Source organism: Tauraco erythrolophus, chromosome 7, assembly GCF_009769465.1.
Source record: "Tauraco erythrolophus isolate bTauEry1 chromosome 7, bTauEry1.pri, whole genome shotgun sequence".
In the NCBI taxonomy this organism is placed as follows: domain Eukaryota; kingdom Metazoa; phylum Chordata; class Aves; order Musophagiformes; family Musophagidae; genus Tauraco; species Tauraco erythrolophus.
The window spans coordinates 49,092,488-49,114,384 of NC_141471.1; the positions used below are offsets into that span (position 1 = coordinate 49,092,488).

General features: G+C 40.8%; 1 protein-coding gene across 1 annotated transcript in view; it reads left to right on the plus strand.

The window, feature by feature from the left end:
• Positions 1-638: 638 nt before the first annotated feature.
• The window catches only part of FYCO1 (FYVE and coiled-coil domain autophagy adaptor 1), a 43,237-nt gene continuing 21,978 nt past the window's right edge, over positions 639-21,897 (plus strand). Inside the window, 17 exon segments of the mRNA XM_086614315.1 lie at positions 639-733; positions 2,236-2,342; positions 3,454-3,468; positions 3,470-3,580; positions 7,296-7,402; positions 8,281-8,424; positions 9,195-9,288; positions 9,697-10,096; positions 10,099-11,439; positions 11,442-12,325; positions 13,381-13,473; positions 14,444-14,485; positions 14,487-14,563; positions 16,057-16,224; positions 16,649-16,798; positions 18,298-18,503; positions 18,848-18,992. Of these exon segments, the coding sequence (XP_086470441.1) occupies positions 679-733; positions 2,236-2,342; positions 3,454-3,468; positions 3,470-3,580; positions 7,296-7,402; positions 8,281-8,424; positions 9,195-9,288; positions 9,697-10,096; positions 10,099-11,439; positions 11,442-12,325; positions 13,381-13,473; positions 14,444-14,485; positions 14,487-14,563; positions 16,057-16,224; positions 16,649-16,798; positions 18,298-18,503; positions 18,848-18,992 (4,139 nt within the window). The 5' untranslated portion in view covers positions 639-678.

A 21,897-nucleotide genomic window follows, 5' to 3' on the forward strand; every position in this document is an offset into this window, starting at 1 on the left:
TGATGAGAAATGTTCATGTGCTAAAACCAGTCTCCAGTACTACATCTTTAGTAGATCTTATAAGTTAAAAATATGCTGCGATGCCAGAGAATCAAACATGCATCGTTTTTTAACTCCTTGGCCCGTGCCTAGTCTGTGTCTTGAAAGTCTCCCTGAAATGGAAAGGTCATTTATCTTTTTTACTCTGCAGCCTGTAGGAAAGATCTGGCAGAGGGTTTTGGAAGGAAAAGTCTTGTGTCATCAGAACTTGCCTCAGGATCACAAGATGAGTTGCATGAAATGCCAGCCTGAGCTGGGCTGTAAGACTAACTGTTGTAACTTCAGTGAGGGAAGATTGCTCTCTGAGGTTTTCTCAGTGGTTTTGAAAGATATAACTGAAGGAATAACTGAAATGGAAAGTGAAGTCTAGAAGGAAATATAAAGAAGGTTCCTGGAAAAGAATTGGCCTTATGGGAATTCATTACTGAACAGGATCTAAAATGCTGAAGCACCTCTCTTCTGCTCTTTTGAGATGATAAAGACTTTAATTTTGGTTTTGACTTTTACAGAATTGCAGTTGTCACAGAGAAGAATAATCTCCATCAGCCCAGTGGTCATCAGGGATATGAACTCTCCTGTTTTTATCTAGATGGATGAAAAGGTTAACCACCCAGAAGGGGAGCTCCTTTGTTTTTCAAGATGGCAGCAACTAGTGGCGAAAGCCAGCTGCAGCGGATTATCAGAGACTTGCAAGGTACCGTGCCATGCCGACAGATTCATTCTGTAGGCTGGACTGCATCCTCCATGTTTTAGGTAACAGAGGGTAGGAGTTGTGTTTTCAGTTGTGTAACACTTTTGTGCAGCAGCTGTAGCAACATAGTTCAATATGTGTGATGTGCTCAATAGAGATGCAACTGTTTTTTTTTGAGAAATGCGCTGTACCTTCTGCAGGATCCTAAATTCTTGAATCCTGCACATTTAAACATACAAAATAATAAATCAGTTTTACGATTTAAAAAAAAAAGTGCCTGTAGGGTGTGTGGTCTGAGCTAGGACTTTGTTGGCATGAAGAGAGCTATGCTGTTAGAGGACTTCATGTGAGATAAGGAGAAGGCCTGATTTTTAGACCCTCCCTTGATGGGAAGCTGGTGTGGGGGTTGCTGCTAATGTAGGAGGCCAAAGCAAACTGGGAACCAAACTCAGAGGAAGAGTGCTGGAGAATTGGATCTGCTGTTCTTGCTGCAGTGGAACATGCCTTCTGTGCACCTGATTCGTCCTCCACTAGCAGTAGCCAACCTCATTTTCCACAGCTCTGTTGTAGGCAAAATTGGCAGCAGATTCATAACCATTTTCCTGCTCTCTCTGTCCTAATCAGCTGCCAATACCAAGATCCACATATTTTTCCTTTTGTTTTTTATTAAATAGAAGATATGCATCAAACCTGGGAATCTGGATCTTCCTGTGATGTAAAAAAGGAGATCTACGTGCCTGCTAACAAGAAGAGATTTTCATTTGCAAAGGAGATTGAGTGGAACTGGGAGCTAAGGCTCCCTCAGGCACCTGAAAGAAATACAAAACCAAGTCAAAAGGAAGCTCAAAATCAGTAATTTCTGATGCTGAGAAGTACAGCCCTTTGGGGCCAGAGTCTCCAGGGAGACAGCAGAGTTTGCTTGACTTGAGATTTCCACACCCACTATGCCTGTAGGTTTTAGGAAGAGGAGTTACTGTATGCTTATTTTTATGTAATATTTTTCCTGTTTGTGTTTTGTAACCAGCACAAGCTGAACCTTCCTGAATAAAGCATGGAGAAGATAAATGTGCTGACTGAACGACTGTTCTCGTATTACTGATCCCCTTTAGCAGATTACATGCTTTGTCCTTTCTAATCAGAATTCTGTTTGTCCTGTGGCAGTACCTTAATGTGCACATGAGGAGAGCAGAAAGTTACTTCTCTTTCCTCAGCTGAAGAACCAGTTAGCAATTGTCTGTTAGCGGTTTTTGCTAAGTGTCAAAAGGAGGTTTAGCTCTTTTTAAGAAGTAGCTGGTACACATAACTTGAGCTCTAGTTTTTTTATAAGTGTTGTCAAATTGCAAATAAATCAGTAAGCTTTTGCACCGATGTTAAGACAGTTGGACTGAAAGAAACTGAACACACATGCACAATGTCAGGCAGAAAACCCATTTATTCCGTAGTTTATGGATTCAGTGCTATATATCCCTTGCATTAGTTAACCATTTTGGTGTCTTGTTTTAAAGATGCTGTGACAGAATTAAGTAAAGAATTTAAAGGAGGAGGGGAACCAATCACAGATGACAGCGTCAACTTGCAAAAATTCTCCTACAAGCTTGAGTACCTTCTACAGGTAAAAAGTGATATGTGTCATTTGTAATCCACCATCAAAGCTAGGCCTTCTCTTCTCTTACTGGCTCTTCAGGATGTGGGGTTTGACTCAAATAATCATAAATATCCAGTTGAGTCTCTCTTTTTTTTTTTTTCGGTAAGTGGGCTGAAATGTATGCTGCTTATTGTACTTATTTCAAGTGAAAGTAAATAAATATAATCAAAAGGCAATGCTGGCAGTTTGATGGAAGAATGTAAGGCATTTTTCTATTGATCCGAAAGATTTGATCTTGGTTTTAAAGATACGTCCTGATAAATTATCTTGGAAAAACTGTAGTAATGAAATCTTGACAACATTTTAACGCAAAATAATTACTAGTAAGCTGTTCACGGTGCAAATATAGTACTGTGAGTAATTTACAGAATTTTTAACAATTTCACTTTGGAAATTCATTTTTGTTATATAGAAAGCTTAACACAAAAGACTGATTTTTAATCTGAAATGCTGCTTTTTATCCATCCTCAAAATTTAAGTAAAAGAGGACGCTGCTGGGCAAACTGAAATTCAGTTTGCATAGTCTTGTGTCTACACATACTGTAATCCTGTCACTGATTGCAATAAAGACATGCTAATCTAGCCTTAATCTAGGCAAGGGAGTTTTAATTGGGTTGCAGAGGCTTCAGCAGAAGCTGAAGAATCCTTTGGGATTTGAACGGTCCAAGCTGTAGTCTATACCCTCTCTGCGTTGCTGCTGTGAGCGCGATTTAACTAGAGCAGGTTTTTCTGGTGCGTACGTGTGCTGTTGCCACACTTGATTGCAGGTCTCGCAGCAACTGGTTGTTAGTTCATTGCTCTTGAACAGCTGCTGAATCTGCTCCAAATGTTTGTGTCAGCAGTTTTGAATGGATGTCTATTTAACTAGACCCAGAACATTATTATCTGTGACTGTCTGTAAAGTGGCTTTTGTAACTGCTGGATTGCATCAGTACAGTACAGTGTCTGTTTCCTTGGCTTCTTACATTGGCTAAAACTAAGAGGAGTCATGAAAGCTCATGTTGCTGGAGAGAAAGCTGTATCTTGAGTATGTTTATATTTAAGTTTTGCTCATTGCGTTTTGTTTTCTTTGTTTAAGTTTGACCAGAAGGAAAAAAAACACATTGCTGGGGAACAGAAAAGACTACTGGGATTATTTCTGTGACTGTCTGGCAAAAGTCAAAGGAGCTAATGATGGAATCCGCTTTGTCAAGTCTATTACGGAAGTAAGTATATCAGTTAAGTATCATAATACGTGGTTTATGTTTTGGTGTGTCCTTTCAGAGAGCGGTAGAAACCAAAAGAAAATACCCTACTTTTAACATGCAGCAAAAAAAGTTGGGAGTTTTATTTTTAATTCTCATGTATCGTATAAAAATCCAAGGTTACCGTTTTACTAGGGCACTAAATTATATAGGATTAGATAGCCTGGCTCTTACGTATTTTGAAGGCTGATTACACAAGTGAATGGTCCTGTTTGTCTCTGGTTGTGCCCTGCCTTTTCATATACTTCGTGATATTTCTTTAAAAAGGAATGAAAAATTAAGTCAAGGGTAGAGCCTGCCATCTTTAGCATAGATTACAGCAGGACTTGGCTCTAAGTGTAAGAGGAAATATTCACCATATTTGACATTTCTTAAGACTTTTTCAACTGGTCAGTAGAGTTGAGGAGGACTGACTGAGAGCAGCATTTATCTTCTGTCTCAACTTTGTTCCTCCATGTCAAATAGCATGATGTGATGGCTCGGGATGGTTGGCATTATTCCCTCGGGTAAGATGCCATGAACAGGACAAAAAGCTTGATTTTTATTAGATATAGTAATAAAAGCTTAATCTTGTAACAGCCATGTTATGTCTTCAGCTCAGTGAGTGGGTGAAATAAGTGCTGTGAGAAGCTTTCTGTGCTGATCCTGTCTGAGCCTTTAGAATCATCTGAAGAAGAGCTTCCCTGGTCGTTAAAAGAGGGGGTGGTTATGGTGGTGCTGGCCAGCATTGTCCTGATAGTTCTGTTATCTGTAAGCAGTGCTAACTCGTATTGGTGAGTTACTATTTACACCAGATTTCCCTATTCTCGTAGCAATTCCTCCACAGCAGCTCTAGAAAAAGTTTTGAGCCATCTGAAAGAGAGACATGATATTGTAGCAGAGGCAGGCTCTGTGTCCCCACCTTGCTTTCTTCTCTCAGCAACTTAGGCAATACTGAATTTTGCTCTTCCAATGCGAACAAGCCAAGGAAGAGCTCCAGTTTATTTTACCACTGGGCGGGGAAACAGAGGAGAGCCATGGAAATTGGGTTTCACTTTCCCACTACTTCCAGGAAGACTGGAGAAGTAAGGATAGTGACTGCTGCTGCAGGAAGGGTCCTCTGACTGTAGATACAGACCTCTAAATTCTCAGTAGTAGTAGCCAATCTGATTTCTCTGCAAAGGTGACTGTGCTGTAGCCTTCAACAGTCTGTTGCCTGTGGTATCACCTGCATATTACCACACGTAAAGGCTGCTCTGCTTTTTCCTCCTTCTTCAGTACCTCTGGCTGTTTAATGGTTAGCATGATGTCAGAAGCTGTTGTTTGAAATGGAAATATCCTTCTTCCAATTTATGTGCAGCCATAGAAATTAGCTTGTGGAAGACTTTTTTAACTTTATTAGCTTGTGGTTTAGGAATACGAACTCTAAAAAAAAAAAATCAGTCAACTGCTTCAGGTAACTGAGCTGGCAGACTCAGGTCCAGAAATGAAATGACAGAGAACATGTTGATTATTCCCCTTCATTACAGGTGGAAATCAGCAGCCAATTTTTCAACTTGGCTGGACAGAACATAAAGGTTTCCAAATGTCATTTATTTGCTCACTGAACAGTACTTGTTGACTTTCAAAGATGAAAGTGAACAAGGAGGAAAGGGTAATGGCAGTTGCTTTTTAAGAATGGTCAACATTAACAGCATAAATAATGCCTTCTCTTCTGCTTTGCCTGCAGCGCTTCTAATATTAGGGTGCATGATATGCTAGAGAGGTGGAGCAAGGAAGCAAATAGGAATACCCTGGAAACTGCCCAGCTGTTAGTTAAACATTAAATCATTGTCCTTGATGGCATTAGGTGGGCAGTGAGTTCTGGGTCGTTCCCCTTTCAAAAGGTGATTACACTGAATATACATCTGTCCAAGTCTTTACAGCCAGACAAGGCACATGATACAGTGCTACAGCCATACATTGCACCTCAGCTACAGCGTTTGCAGTCAACACGGAAACACTGACAATACCAGGCACTGCCTACCTCTGAATTCTAGCAGGGCTCTAGCAGGAGGTGGCATGGTTTTGCTTCCCAGGGCTCTAGCAAGAGGTGGCATGGTTTTGGTTCGCAGTCAAATAGTCTTTGGCTACTTGTAGCTGCATATATGTAAATATTTTTCCTTACTTCTTGTCGTGTACATTTGTTCCAGAAACTCCATGCTTAAAAAGGCGTTGGGATTTAAATTGATAAACCAATGGGAATAAGAACAGGATTAATTCAATGGCTTCCAGTGTTTTTTTTTGACTATTCTTAAGATACTCACTAAATATGCGTAGTTAGGAAAAACACTTGTAAGCTTCTGTGCACAGGGCAGGGATAACATCTCCCTGAAGAAATATTCAGACATCTACAGGGTGAATGAGGGTAAAAAACAGTTGAGAAATTAAATTTGCTGTTTCTGGGTTACTTAGCCTTTGGAGACCATGTTATTTCACACTTTGTGTCCTATGGAATTCAAAACAAAAAGCAGCAAAAGGTGTTGCTTCTTTTAGTCCACATTTCTTCATTCCATTTATAAGGAATGTTTTTGTATATAGTGGATTACTAAGATGAATGAGAAACCTGTGTCTTAATTGAGCACAGAAGCCCAGTAACAGCAAAACTGAGGAAACTGAGAGTTAGGGTATTGCTCTCACTCCACCACAGTGGAATACTGATCTGAAGGAGAGAAAACTTGTGTGGCCTCTGATCCTTCTATCACACTAACTTTTCAAGCAAAATTTACAGTAACCGGCTAGCTTGAGTCTCAGCCCCTCTAATGTTTTCCTTGGCCTCCATTTTTAAATCATGAATATATTTGGGTTGGTAGTTGGATAAGCAATTTGGTTAGGAGCATGGCTGACTGATGAAAATTCCTTTCATCACTTTCATTTTCCCTTCCTAAATTGATTACTGATTTTGGTGGAAAGGAGAAATGAAGCACTACTGTTTAGTGTTTCACTGTTTTGCAGGAAGGCAAATAGTTCACATGTAAAACACAAAACAAAACATCAATTCCTCAAGTTAATAGCTGTAGCAAAATTTAGTGCTGAGTTTTGTGATCCCCCTTATGTTTATTTAACAGCTGTCTTCATAAAAAGATCCATTAATTTCGGTCATGCAGCTGCTCTTGGTCTGAAGTAAGAATTAGATTTTTTGTAACTTAATGGCTAAGTATTAAGAAAGGCTTTTTGCATTGTCTGGAGTTACTGTGTCTGTGGGGATATATATTTGTATGTGTGTACATCTTTGTTCTATGACTAGATCTGCCCTAAAGCTCTTCCAGCTGTGGCCAGCACATCTTAAGTAACCTAAGCAGCCACTTCTGGCTTTGCTGGGCATATTGAGATTTTGCCTTATGTTGGGAATTGTCCTTAACATAGTCTGTACTCATGTACTCAGTATATTAGGAGATTCATTGGTCCTGTAATGCCTTTTATATGATTATGAAGTGGACAACAGCCAGCTGTAGATACAAATTCGTCATTCAAAAGGATTTCACCCAATGACAGTCTTGGGAGAAGGTTTCTCTTAGTGGAATTTCTTACTACTTCCTCTACAACTAGTGGCTTATTGTGAGGTTTTTGTGTTGCTATGTAGGCTGTTCTGGCCGTGTGTTTACATGATTACAAATGATATTTAGAATTTTCTTTTCTTGTGGTTTCTCCCTTCCAGCTACGAACATCTCTTGGAAAAGGAAGAGCATTTCTTCGTTACTCCCTGGTTCACCAAAGGCTAGCAGACACCTTGCAGCAATGTTTTATGAACACCAGGGTGACCAGGTGAATAGTAAAGTTCCTTGTGAACTAGTAGGTGTTTGTTCAGTGTGATCAAGCAACATCATCTAGTAGCTATTGAAAGAAATTGAAACCCTTCCAAATGGTTGACTTAGAGATCTGGTAATAGGATAGGAAGGATAATAGATCTTTTGGCCTGGGTCACTGGGTCATACCTATCTTAGGCTGGTAAAGATTGAAAGTTGTTACAGCTAAATGTGTGTGGAGTGGGTGTTGCTGATGCTTCTGTATGTTGGTTTCAAAGGCGACATTTTTTTTAGCATTGAAGATCCTGGGTTTGATCTTCTGTGCTGTACATCATAAGGGAGAATTAATTTGGATGTGTTGCGCGAAGCCCCAGAAAGCATTTGCATATATTGTCCTCTGGATTGTCACACAGAGGAACAGCTTGCCCCTTGCCAGGGAGCACCAAAGATAGTTTGTAGTTGTTTGGAGGGGCACTGATGGGGCTTTTAGGAAAAGCCAACTTTTGCACAGTGTATTTAGCTCTGGTTGCTGCTTTCTTTCCCTCATTTTGATGTATTAAGTATGTGCTTTAGGTATTTACTGTGTGATTGCCTAGTGTATAGCAAATGTTTTGTCTTGCCAGTGTTTTGCCCAATTACTAGAGCAAAAAATAGTTTGTACAGGGGCTCCTCTAAGGATGTTTCTGTGGAATTCATTGAAACTGTTTAATTCCACTCCTGTCAAAGGAATGGGATGTTGGTTGGTGGGTCTGGTTGTTTTCAGATTGCGTTTACAATAGCATATCATAATTTTTCTAGGATGGAGTGAATAATGATATTGTAGGGGTTTTTTGCAAGTGAAACTACTGCTTCTCTTTACTTATGAATATTACTTCTTTTTTTGTTGTTGTTTTCAAGTGACTGGTACTATGCAAGAAGTCCATTTCTGAATTCCAAAATGAGTTCTGACATTGTGGGTCAACTCTATGAGCTCACTGATGTTCAATTTGACTTGGCATCAAGAGGCTATGATTTAGATGCTGCTTGGCCAGCATTTGCCAGGTGAGATAGCACCACTTTGTCATTTCGTATTAACAGGGCCATAAAATACCCGCCTGCTGCAGAATCTGTAAAGGCTTCTGCTTTTGAAGGTAGCAATATTTGTGTTAGAGCAGGTATACACTTTCTCCATGTAATTAGCCTATGACCAAATTGGCCTTTGTTTCTTTCAGTGTACTGTGGACCAGAGATCAGAGTCGATGCTCCGTAATGGAGTGCTTCCATTAACTGCAGTTTAGGCCCAAATCCCAAGCTAGTCACATCTTTACAGGCACAAGAAGAAATGTTCTTGGCTCCTTCTCTTTTGAGAGCTGAGACGCGTAGTGGCTGAACAGCCAAGCAGTGTGCTTTACTTGCAGCAATTGTAGAGATGACAGTATGCGGTCACTACAGCCTGATCTCACCTCAAAGCAGGGAATAACAAAACTACTAGGTCTGATCCAGATCCCTTATCAGTGGGAGTTTTCCAGGGCTGCGTGCTGCCACCATCTGGTTGAGCTGCCACCATGCAGTGATACCATTTCTTAGAGCAAAGCTGTGTTGGTTCTTGTGGATGTGGGAAGTCATGGCTACCAACCCCATAATATTTTACAGGTGCTTTTGATATCCCTATTTTGTTTTCATCAACATCAGTGGTTGTTGGCCCAGACACCAGGTGATGTCTTTTTGTATGTGGTAGTTACAACTAGATGAATCTTACATTTAAGAGTAGAAAGATGTACATGTTTGCGCTTTGACTTCTTCTATATATTGTTTCTTTGCGTGATCAACAGGAGGACATTGTCTTCGCTTGGATCTTCAGCATATTTATGGAAGCCCCCAAGTCGCAGTTCCAGCATGAGCAGTTTAGTGAGCAATTATTTGCAGGTAAGCAAATTACAAATAAATGTTTATGTGGCATGGTAAATCTTTAATTAATGGCATAGTTCTGAAGAGCTTGGTAGTTTTGTGGTGATTATGACTCTTACAATGGTAAACTACAAAAAAAATTCTCAATTAAAAGTAAAGGGAATTGTCCAATAGCTGATTCAACTGAACATGCAAATCTTTTAGAGAAAAAAAAAATATTGAGAAGACTGCCTGCAGATGGGGTGTTTTCATTTATGGTTGTGAAAACAAGCCCCATTTCCTATAAGTTGGTATCTTGTAGTGCTGTAAACGCAATACAACGTCACTGTGTGTTAAGAACCTGAACTTGCTCTCATTTGAGCACACCATTTAAATGCATGTTTAATACTTCTTAAGCTTTCTCTTTTTCCCCTTCTGTTCATTTAGGCCCAAGAGTTTCCCTCCAGTCCTGATGCAAATAGCTCACTAAATGTTGAACACCTTGAGGGCTTTGAAGAGATGCGTGTAGAACTTGACCAGGCTGAGCTGAGGCAGAGGGAACTTCAAGATCGTATTCACCAGTTAGAAGTGGAAAACCAGGAGCTCCAGGCAGCTGTCAGCCTTCAGAAAGAACAAGTGCAGGTAGAAAAGGAGAAGAACAATAACTACAGCGAGGAGAACTCTCGGCTGGCAAAGATGATCACACAGTTACAGAAGCAGTGTGAGGTCTCGCACTCCACTCAGAGCACTGTTCATGACCTGCAGAAGTGCCTGCAGTCACTGAAACTGAATGCAGTGGAGCAGCAGAAGGAGTATTCAACACAGCTGGAGCAGCTGGTGACCAGCAAGGAGACTGTGCCTTGAAACTGCAGGTGTTGAATCAGGAGCTGGAGGCCTCTAGGGCTTTGGTTGCTATGAAGGATCTTTGCATTGATGAACTCAAAGCCAAGCTGAGTTCCACAGAGCAGAAGAACCTCAATCTCCTTGCAAAAATTGATGTTGCCTTGGAGGAAAAGGGACAGCAAGCCACAGCCCACTGTGACTCTGCCCTACAGATACGGGTACTGTTAGAGAAGCTTCAGGAGACAGAAAAGGAAAAGGCAGATATGCAAAGACTCAGTGACGAACATGCATCTCAGCTGAAATCAGCAAGGGAGGAGCTGCATCTGAAAGAAGAGGCGCAGAAGGAACTGGAATCCAGATACAATCGCCTCACTGCTGACTCCAAAGAAGAGAGTGAAAAGCTGCTTGGGCGCCTGGAAACCATGACAAAGGAAATGGATGCACTTCAGAAGGCCCTGACCCTGAAAGAAAAGGAGATGGCTGAGCTCCAGACCCAGGTAATGGGGTCTCTGGCTCACATGGGTTCACTGGAAAAAAGTCTTGAGGAAGCAAGGAAAGAAAAAGAGAAACTTGAGGAGGAGTATGGTAGGAGGGAAGGAGCACTGAAGCAGGAAGCCCAATCGCAAGCCGAGCAACTTGAACTACAGGAGGGTCACTTAACAAAGGTGAGTCAGACTGTGCATAGCCTTGAGGAGAAAAACCGGAAACTCTTGTCGGAGAAAGAGCATCTCAGCCAGAAAGTCAAGGAGCTGGAGGAGCAGATGGAGCAGCAAAACTCTGCAGTGAGCCAAATGGGTGAGGAGAGCAGTAAGCTGAAAGCAGAGAATGAGAATTTACAGCAGTCCAAGAAGAAGATGGAAGAGAAGCTGAACAATGTGGAAGCTTCTAAATCTTCCCTGGAAGCTGAGGTGGCCAGGCTGAGAGCCTCTGAGAAACAGCTTCAGAGTGAGATAGATGATGCCCTGGTGTCAGTTGATGAAAAAGAGAAGAAGCTCCGGGGCGAGAACAAACAACTGGATGAAGACTTGCAGAATGCCAGGAGGCAAAACCAAATTCTGGAGGAGAGATTAGAGGCTCTGCACTCAGACTATGAAGAACTAAAGCAAAGAGAAGAGGCTACCAAGGAATCTTATGCCTCACTTGAAAGACAGCTGAATAGTGCCAAACAGCATAGTTTACAAATGGAAAAAAGCTTAGGCACCTTGAAGGAAAGCAAAGAGTCTCTCCAGTCACAGCTCACAGAGAAGGAAGTAGAACTGCAAGGCATGGAGAGCCAATGTGAGCAGCTAAGAGCAGAAGCTGAAAGACATAGGAAGAAAGCAGAGACTCTTGAGGTAGAGAAGCTCAGTGTGAAAAGACATGCCTTCATCAGACAAAACTTATTGAATCCCTCACATCAGAAAAAGAATCAGTGGAAAAACACCAACTACAGCAGGCGGCTTCTCTGGAGAAGGAGGCAAAAGAGCTGGCCTCCAGGCTGACTGTGAGTGAAGCGCAGTTGGAGGTCAACCGAGGTGAAGTGTTTAGGCTGCAAGCGGAAGTCCTTGAGCTGCGAGTCAAGCTTCGGCAGACCACTGATGAGGCAGAGCAGATGAGAGGTGAGCTGGCAATCACAGAGACTGTCTTGGGCGAGCAGAAGGCACTGGTCCAGCAGCTGAAAGAGCAAAGTGAGTCACTCAACAGAAACCATGTGCAAGAACTGGTGCAATGTAAAGAAAGAGAAGAAGTGCTGAAAAGAGAGCAGGAGACGGCAGCCCATCAAAAAGCTGAGCTGGAAAATAATTTGTTGAACTTGAAGGAAGAGCTATCCAAGCTTAAGCAATACTTGGAAGTTGCTAGAATGGAAAACGAAGACAACAAAGATCTCCTCCACAGGACCAACACAGATATGGCTGAACTTGGTATTCAGATTTGTGCCTTAACCTCAGAAAAGGTGGATGCAGAAGAGCAGTTAGCCCAGGCCACAGAAAGGCTCAAAGAACTAGAAGAAGAGGCAGCAGAGAAACAGGAGAAGCTGAAGCTTGACATCTCTAATCTCGGACAAGAGAACAAGAGCCTGCAAGAGAAATTAGAGGAGGCTCAAATATATGCTGCAGCTGTCCCAAGTCTGCAATTGCAGCTGGAGACAGTAAAAAAACAGGCACAGAGTTTCCAAGAGACCAGCCAAGAAGAGCTGTCTGCAATAAAATTTCAAATGAGCACAGAGATTCTAAATTATCAGACAAAATTCAAGGTAAATTAATGTGATTATTATAGCTGAGGAAGCTGTGCAGGATTTCCCCTGCTTTACCATCTGCTGCAGGAATTACTGGGTGAAATCCTACGGTTTGTGTTGGTCAGGCGCTGAGACTAGCACGCAACTAGCCTTAGCCTGGGAATCCGAAAATGTCTCTGCACTCATGACCTAGGCCTATTTGAGGTAAAATAACTCTTCAGAGTTTTTTGGAGATGTATAGTGTGGCCATCTGAGCACAGTGAAGAGGCCACGTGATATGGAAAAGCCAAACAGTAATGGAGATGGTGATGATTTCTTACATTGGCACCGAAGGTGGCATCGTCTGTAACTATTCCCTCTGGTCACAACTGTGATATTTTTCTATTTTGGAAAGAACATTGCAAGACCTGTTCCCCACACCCATTACACTGCTTCTCCTTAAAACTGATTTTGATGAAAGCAAACTTAGACTGTATAAGACGAGATACTTTTGCAGTTAATTCCCTCATGCATTTTTGCTTTCAACTGCTCAAGGTAGCAGCCAAAAAGATCAAAGTTTTGCTTCCAGAAAAAAAATGAGTCAGTTCTGTGTATGTGAAAGAGCACATCAAAAGGCTGAAGATTTTGTTGTGTTTGTTCTGCCATGCTGAGATAATGTCTAAGACTGGCAGTTGATCAGAGGCTTATGCCACTGGTGGTATCCAGAAATCCTGTGAGTTTGAGAAAATAGTGTGCATTCATTTATGTTTTGTTTTCATAAAGGCTTCTTAAACCTCAGTATGATATGGGCTATCTCACTCTTTTGAGCCAAAGCGTTTCACAAGTTGGACCTTCTTTTTGCTGAGAACTGTAGTAGCCCATAGCAAGTAACAGTAAAACAGCTGGTCTGCCACCACACAGGAGAGTTTCTTTGAATCCATGAGTCTTTAGCTGTCTTTCCTGAGCCTGACAGTGGTGGTGCATTTATCCTATACATGACAGTAAGAGCACTCGTGATTTCACAGTTGGGAATTTCAAAGATGAAGCGGTGGCCACTAGAGGAATGCTAACTCCTGGCTCAATCTCTCTGCTAGGCTGTCAGTGAAGAGTGTGGTAAAGTAAGAGAGCAACTTGAGGAGCAGAAGCGACAACAGCATGCTGCAGAGGAAGAGATTGCAGAGTTACAAGTAGGTGCTTGATCTGATTAAGAGCCAGAGGTGTTTGTGTCATCAGGCATTAGTGTTATAGTTGAGAAGGCAGGCAGCATTTCTGACCACTGGCTGAGAATGCCCTTGAACAAATACAGGTGCTGCAGCTACAACACTCGGCAGCTGAAAGTTAGCCACTGAAACAGAAATTATCAAAGCTAGTCAGGTTTTATCTTAAGACCTAGTTACGTGTCCACTTCTTAAATGGAGGTGCTGGTTTAAAAGGTGTCTTATCTCAGGCCCTGCCTGCCCACTGCACACATGTGGCTCCAACTGTGTGCAGGCTGCACGGGGCACTGAATCAGAGAATTAATCTTGCTGAGAAATAACTCAGCTGGAAAAAGTAGGATTTTTGCAATATGTATTTATCAAGCAGCTTAGTTAGGAGGATCGTACTGAGGTGTAAAGGATCTGGAAAGTAGAAAGTTAATGTGATTGAACCTGTTCCTACCTGCTGGCAGAAGTACGTACACCTTTAGATGCAGTTAGGTATATTCCCTGAGGACTCTTAGTTTGACAGACTTCTCTGGAGAGATTGTGAAAGTCCTTCATGTTCCATATAGCTTTAATAAACAACCTTTTCTAACTTTTATTTGTTTTTTTTTCTTTTGAAACTTTAGATGGTGAAAAAACTTCTAGGGCATGTTCTTTTGCCATATCTTTGAGAGATTTTCCTTGATAAGGAGGCAAAAGTGCAACTGACATGGACTAATAAGAATCAGAGGCTTAATACTGTCTCACTTTAGAGTCAATCCCTTATTCAGTGTGACAGAAGTAATCAGTCGCTAGTACACAACTAATTAGTGTCTGCTTATACAATAATATCTTAATTGGCGATTTGGCTTTAACCGATTCTTTTAAAGCGTTGTTTAGGTGTCTTGGTAATTGTCCAATGCTTGGTAAAGTCTTGTTTTCATACGTAAGGAAACACAGTAATTTATTTCACTAGGCTGCAAACACGAGTTTGTCTAGAAAGCTGGATGAAGCGAGGAGAGCAGCTGTCCGAATCAGAATCTGCTCGGCTGCAGAAGGAAGAGGAGGTGACGTCTCTGAGAGAACTCTTGGAAAGGTGGGAGTTTGGGTTCTTTATACAAGCCATTAATTGTAAGCCAAGCAAGGGGCCGATAACCAAAGCATATTGAAAATTGCTGTGGTTTGTAAAGTAGCGTAGGCCATGGGGTTTCTATAGGACAAATAGTGCATGGGCACTGACAAGGAATAGCAGATTGACACTTCAGATGAGAAACATATAAATTGCATAGCACACGTGAATGAAAGGTTTAGGTTTTATTGTATTGTTAATTTAGATGATGGCATAAATTCATTGAATATCTTCCTTTATGCAACTGCAAGACATTTTATAACCTCTTTTTGCCTTATAGGTTAGTCACAAAATTAAAACACCGATATTGGCTCTTTTTTGTTTCATAAGGAGTGGAATATTTGTGCTTTTTGACAGTTTGTTTTTTCTCTCCTGTCCATGAATTTTCAGGGAATTGATAAGCATTATTTGAATGGGACCACATGCTGCATGTCTTTGTCAAGTTTCTTACCAGTTTTAAGTATCTAACAGGAGTTACGTTTCCGAGGTCTGTAATGTGGGCCTGTGTGGTGTGGATTATCTGGCAGTCCGGAATAGATCTTCATGAGGCATGGGCTCACACAGAGTCTAATGGGTTAACTAAAGCCTATATATTTTTACATTTTTGTACTGATAGCATCTGTCTTTGAGGGAAGACCGATGGTTTTTGATCTATGCTGAAGATTGTCAGTACAAAATCTTACTCATCAAAATATTTTAATTCAGCTGAATTGACTGAGTGAGTTCCGATTAGCTCAGCTCTTTGTGTTGTGTTGCTGTAGCATTTTTGATCCATTCCTTGAACTCACAGTACTGAAATTACCATTTCATCAAGCCAAGACTTGTACCTCCCAGGGAGGTGTTCCTCCCTGGAAGTATTCAAGGCCAGGTCAGACAGGGCTTTGAGCAACCTGATCTAGTGAAAGGTGTCCCTGCCCATGGCAGGGGGGTTGGAATTAGACAATCTTTAAGATCCCTTCCAACCCAAACCATTCTATGATTCTATGAACATTTAGTTTTTTAATTGCATCTGTGTTAGAAGAATATAGTGAGAAACTGATTTGCTTCCCTTTTGTGAACACGAAGGCTATGGAGGAGTATGTGTTAAATGGCCCTTTTGTGTGCAACCTGCAAATGCTGGGCAACCTATGGCTGTAGGACTTTCCCCATTTAGCTCAGTTTGCAGCTGCTGATGATCTTAGCTTCCAAGGATACTAGTTTTATTCCCAATTTGGTAGCCATCACAAGCTTCGCTATGAGCAAGGCACCCAAGAAATTGCTGATTGCTGACTGTATTCATCAGATAACAGATCTGTGTGCATGTTCAGTGATGCAGAAAACTGGAGAGATTCTGGCTAGCTATAAAAAAACACACACACTGAGAACAATTTCACCAAAACTACCTGTTTTTCAGGGTGGAGGGAAAGACTTGAATGCGCATGAGCTAAAAACGATTCTGAATTGCCTTTGTATTTGATCAGGATCCAAAAAGAAGCTGACGAAGCAAAAGAGAAGGTCCTAGATTACAGTGAGAAGCTCAGCAAGGTGGCAGCAGATAAAGATAGCAGCGACCAGAAGTTATTTGCTGAACTGGATGACTTGACGAGAACAAAACAGTTCCTTGAAGAACGTTTGATAGAACTTATCAGGTTGGCATTGAAATAAACAGCAAGCAGAAATTAAAATCCTGGTTTAGGATGTAAAGGGATACTGCCTAGGTGGTTCAGTCTTGTATTCCTGAATTGTATATACAGTTAATGGCCAAATTCACCAGCAGTTGAAATTTTGCGTTTCCATAATGCGGTCAAGAATATAACACCTAACATTATCTCCTCTTTAATCTGCTGTTTTTCAAAAATACGTAGTTCTCTGCATGGCATGTGTTTTAATCCGCCCCTTCCCAAGAGTTCCAGTAGGTTTCTTGATCTGTGTTTATTCCTGAAAGCTCCTCAGAAGTTACAGCAAAGCAATTTTTACTGTGAAGCTTTCACCAGCATTCAAATTGACAGTTGACAGTAAACCAGCACTGATAATTTCTATGTGTTTTTCTTTCTTTTAACTGTGTTTTTGCAGAGATAAGGATGCTTTGTGGCAAAAATCAGATGCTCTGGAGTTCCAGCAGAAGCTCAGTGCAGAGCAAAGGTGGCAGGGGGACACAGAAGTTAATCATTGTCTGGACTGCCAGAGAGAGTTCTCCTGGATGGTGCGCCGACACCACTGCAGGTCAGTTTATTGAACTCTATTACGCTGTTCAAAAAGCAAAATTCAGTACAATCATTTACGTGGATGAAACACTTCTTAATGTCCACAGTCCATTGGTCAAAACCATTGATACAGGACATTGTAGAGGCTGAAAGAACACATAAGCTCACAAGGGGATAAGAAACATTAATGGAAGGGTCCCTTGACATGTATTAAGGCAAAGATCTGGATGCAACTTTGACTTGGGGAGTCTGTCAATTTCTCATTTCTGGAAACAAAGATAAATACACCCTACATAATGTGTTTTTTTGAAGGACTGTGTTTTTCATGTTTATTATACACTGCTCTGTGCATGCTGTAAATACTACTCACTAAGATGGTTTTGCTATTGTGATAGAAGTTTTCCAGAACAAATCCAATATGCTGTGTTACATCCAATATGTAACCAAATAAATTTGATTACTTACACTAGATATGTTCAGAGATAATTACCGACTGCAAAGTAATCTTTTTTTAAAAAAATAAGATTAAATTATTTCCTATACAATTAGCCTGCTTGGAGTTACTAGTTACCTAATCTAGATTTATTCAAATCTGTTGAAGAGGATACATTTCAAGGTCTTAGTGATATGTTTGTTTTGGCTCTTTCCTGTTCTATATCCTCACAATCTGATTCATCATGTAAGATATGTAGTACTGGGACTTTCAATTGCGTATTGATGTAGGGAACGTTCGATGGAGATTAATGAATAGTGAAGTAATTTCTGGTAAGAACTTTCAGTTTACTCATTTCTACTAAAATCTGTGAAACCTGCTCGTGTTTTCACCAGTACCTACTAATGATTTAAATGATTATGAAAAACAAAACTGCTAAGACTTCATCAATAACAGTCATCCCTGCTGGGTGCTTTTCTTCATGAAAATCTTAACTTGTTAATTAAAAAGTAGTTGACAGGTTTAATACTGAGAGACTGCAGAACAGGGAGGGCAGGAGGGATGAATGTACACATATATGTCCAATATTGTTTCTTCTTTCCCGTCTGAAGGAAGGAGGGGTGATTACTAAGTAGGCGTACAGGCACTTACACTCCTTACAATCAAATGGAGTTCTATTCTGAGTATGAGATTTGGCCTGTGTAATATTAAGTACATTTGCTTCACATGTACTTAAGATAAGTGGTATTTATTTGTGTTGCATATTTGTGGGTATTTAATTGTTATGATGGATTTATGTTTAAATGTATATTTACATTTTTTTAGCTTTTTTCTGTTTTTTTCTGTTTTCCCAATTTATTAAGGCAGCAAAGCATGAATGTGCATTTTTTCATCCTGTTTGTCAAGAAAACTTGCTTCACCTCAGAAAGCAGTGCAGTCTGTGTTATGAGTTCTGCCATGGATGTAGCGTTTGGGCGTTTTCAGAGAAGAGCAGCACTATGACAAAGCTCCAGACTCTGTCACGTAGATATGTTCCACCTATATGTGGTACTATTCTAACACCTTTGGTTTCGTATCATTTCTAGAATGTGTGGTCGCATTTTCTGCTACTACTGCTGCAACAACTACATGGTGACAAAGCCTGGTGGAAAAAAGGAGCGTTGCTGCAGAGCTTGCTTTAATAAGCCTAGAGTCATTGTGGACAGTACAGATGACTCTGGGTCCAGTGCCAACCAGGAAGGATCACCAGCATCATTGGAATCACCTGTGTCATCATCCGAGAGGGCTTTTGGTTAGTGCATTGTTTGAATGCTGCAGAGAAATAAGTAGAGTTCTTAGACATTCTCCAAGAAACCACACGGTCACCTCCTACTTCAAGGGCCTGCATGTTCACAGAGTGTTTTCAGGATGGGATTGGTCCCATCTTTGAATTTGCTTGGTATGGACAGAAATTTGCATGTATATGAAATGAGCGTCAGTCAGCCTGACAATTTCAGTTGGTTCTAGTAGTTACTTAATGTTTCTGTAAAGGTAGAGGAATGGCCCAGTCTTCCTTCTTAAGAGTTTTGCTTCTTTGTTTTCGAAACAACCAGCTAATATTGTTAATGTTTCTTTTCATGTCTTTTTGTGGCACAGTTGCAAGTGAAGCCTCTAAACCACCAGATGATGCAGCGTTTGATATAATCACTGATGAGGAGCTGTGCCAAGTACAAGAATCAGACTCTCTCCACAATGAAAGTCAGATGGAGGGAGAGTCTCTGGATCAAAGCGTGACAGATCTGTGAGTAAACAGTGCTTCATAGAGAGGGGACTCTTTTGGGTTTTGTTTGGAGCGTTAAGGTTTTTTTTTTTCTATTCAGTGGGGATAGCCAACCTCTGCATAAAGAGAAGATACTTCTGTTGCCAGCCACACGTTTGGTAGACCAACACAAAATAATCTTGACCTATTTGCACAGTCAGCATCAAATCTAATAAATCCAAACAGCTCCGTCCTCTTTGTCCATCTGCTGCACTACAGCACAGAGGAGTAGTTCCAGTTCTATGCTGTCACCAGGGCAGCTGACACCATTAAAATCAGCTTGCAGGCCACACTGGATCACTGGTCATTTACACTTAACTTCTAATAGGAGCTAAGCGATACTCACTGTCAGACTCACCATGACTTGATAACAAGAGAACGAGGAGGTGGGGAAAAGATAAGGAAAGATTTGTTCTTTTCTGACAGGCTTAATTGAACTGAATGTGAAATAACTGGTCTGTGTCTGTAGGATTCCTCGCTGCTTTTAATATAACAGCTTACAGAAAGAAAAAAAAAACAGAAATTGCATAGCTAAATCTGGCACAAGTTTGTTCTTTTTTTCTTAAGAAAATGAGAGTGAATGCAGGCTTCAGTCTTCTTTTCACATCTAATTCTACATAAATTAGCAATGAAAGGGATCTAAGGCCATCTGAATATCTGAGTACTTAGTTTGCAAACTATGTTGTAGTAGTATAGTTTAATGTATATACATGTTTATACAAAATATTGTTTTACTATTGTTCAAATATTTTTCAAAAATTCTGTTCTGTAAATATATTATCTTTCAAAAACTTTTATATATTTGAGAAGAAAAAAAAGAAGAGCTGTTTCACCTAAATTCTGTACTTGTTTTGCTTCTGAGCAGAAAACTAACCGTGATAAATCTAAATGCTAAACTGAAAATAGCCACAGAGTAACCAGCCTGCTGCCGAGAAAGCAGACCTACACTCTGTTGCCTTCAGCAGACCCATTTCCCGCATAAACCACTATGACTTGCAATTTAGGTAGAAGACAGCCTGAACAGACTTAATTATTTGTAAAAAAAAAAAAAATTTTCCAAATTCTGTATTTTTTTTTCTTGTTACATAAATTCTATGTATTCTTCCTATTTTGTATACTGTTCACACTGACAGTATATTCATGTTCGTCATGTGTTGGGCAGACGTGAACAAACCGAGTTTCACAATGCTGACTTCACAATGCTAATTCTGCTAACACTGAAATACAGTTCTTGAAGGGTGCCCATGTGACATCCTACCTGGACATTCTTTAGAAGCTTACATGGTACATCTCCCCTTGTTCACTAATTATAGGCAGGAAAGCCAGGAAAAAGTTTTTTATCCTCTGTTGCTCTTGGTTCATTAGTGTTACGAGCTGGGGCACAGTCCTACTGTGGTCATACTTGGAGGTTGAGACATACTTGCAGAGAACACAGACTGCACCTGCCCTTCCCCATGACACTTATAATGTTTGAAAGGTCTCACTAACCTGAACACTGGAGGAGAATGCAGGAGCTTGGCCTTCTTACACTGTGGATGATTTGAACATCTCATGTTGATTGTGTGGTTTTGTGTTATGGGGGAGGTGCAGAAACTGATGCATAAGTCAGATAATAGTGTGGCACCTGTGGTGCATGTTGAGGAGAAAAAGCAGAGCGCAGTGTTGATTATGACAGCGCAGAAGTTTTCTCACTTGTTTCTGTGGTGAGGAGTATATGTGTACTTAAAGTCTGAGTGTAGCCTAGCTCACAAGCAGATTATGCAGCATTTGATACTGTGGGTATTTGAGGGTAAACATGCCAAAACCACTCTACTGAGTGTTAACAGAGATTCCATTAACCCTCTGTCTGTCTTTGACAATAGCCCGTAGCAGATCTACTGATAATTTCGCAGTGTGTTTTCTCCCACTTCCAAGGATCTGCAGTTCAGGGACTTTCTGAGCTCCTGGTGTCACTGCTGCAGATTTCTTGGCCGTACTGGACTGTCGGACCACCTTGACTTCATGTAGACCTTTGATTTTTTATTTTTTTTTAAGTGTCCAGCTAAACATGGCCTGATTTCTATGTGGAGGCTTCAGGTAGTCTTGAAATACAGATAATAATCCACTGGCATCCCAATAATGTTCTCTTTGCATGAAATTGAATATATGAGATAGAATTTGCTTGGATATTGTGCCTGGGGAAGACACAAAGGATTCAAGATTGTGCTTGCTAGTGCGTGCCTGAGGAATGCATACGAATAAGTAAGTTTTCAGGCCAAACTTCTTTACTTGGATTCTGCTGAAAATAGTTCAAGCTATTAGTTTTTTGCCAAAGATTTGAACTACTTGGTGCACCTCTAAAAGGGAGGGAGATGAGCAGCCAAAAGAGGGAAGAGAGGGGAGGCTTGGTGGTCCAAATAGACAGGCAGAAGATCTGTGATACGCATGCTCTGTTGACATAGTTCCTTACAGCCGTACTCTGGCTGAATGTCTGGCTGAGATTTTCACACCGACGTTACCTCAGAATACTGGATGTGAGTCCTTGCTGGACTGGAAACGTGAGCTGGTACTCAAAGCAGTGGATTATCTTAAAGGACATTTTCTTTTCTATTTGTCCCTCTTTAGGGATCTACTGTACTGTTATTCTATTTTTCACTTGTTCTCTTCACTTAACCCTGCCCCTGTAGTTCTTTCTGTGGAGTGACATGAAATACTACAACGACATTACTTCATAACGGCAAATTTTGAGAGACTGCCTTTATTGGTACAGGTCAGTTGAGAACCAAATAAAACTTATATTGGTCATGAGCTGCACAGATGTGTGGCAAGCTAAGATAGATGCTGTACTAGTGTAACTCTGGCTGACCTTGAAGCAACTCTTTCCTAAAGGTTAGGATTAAGCAGCAGT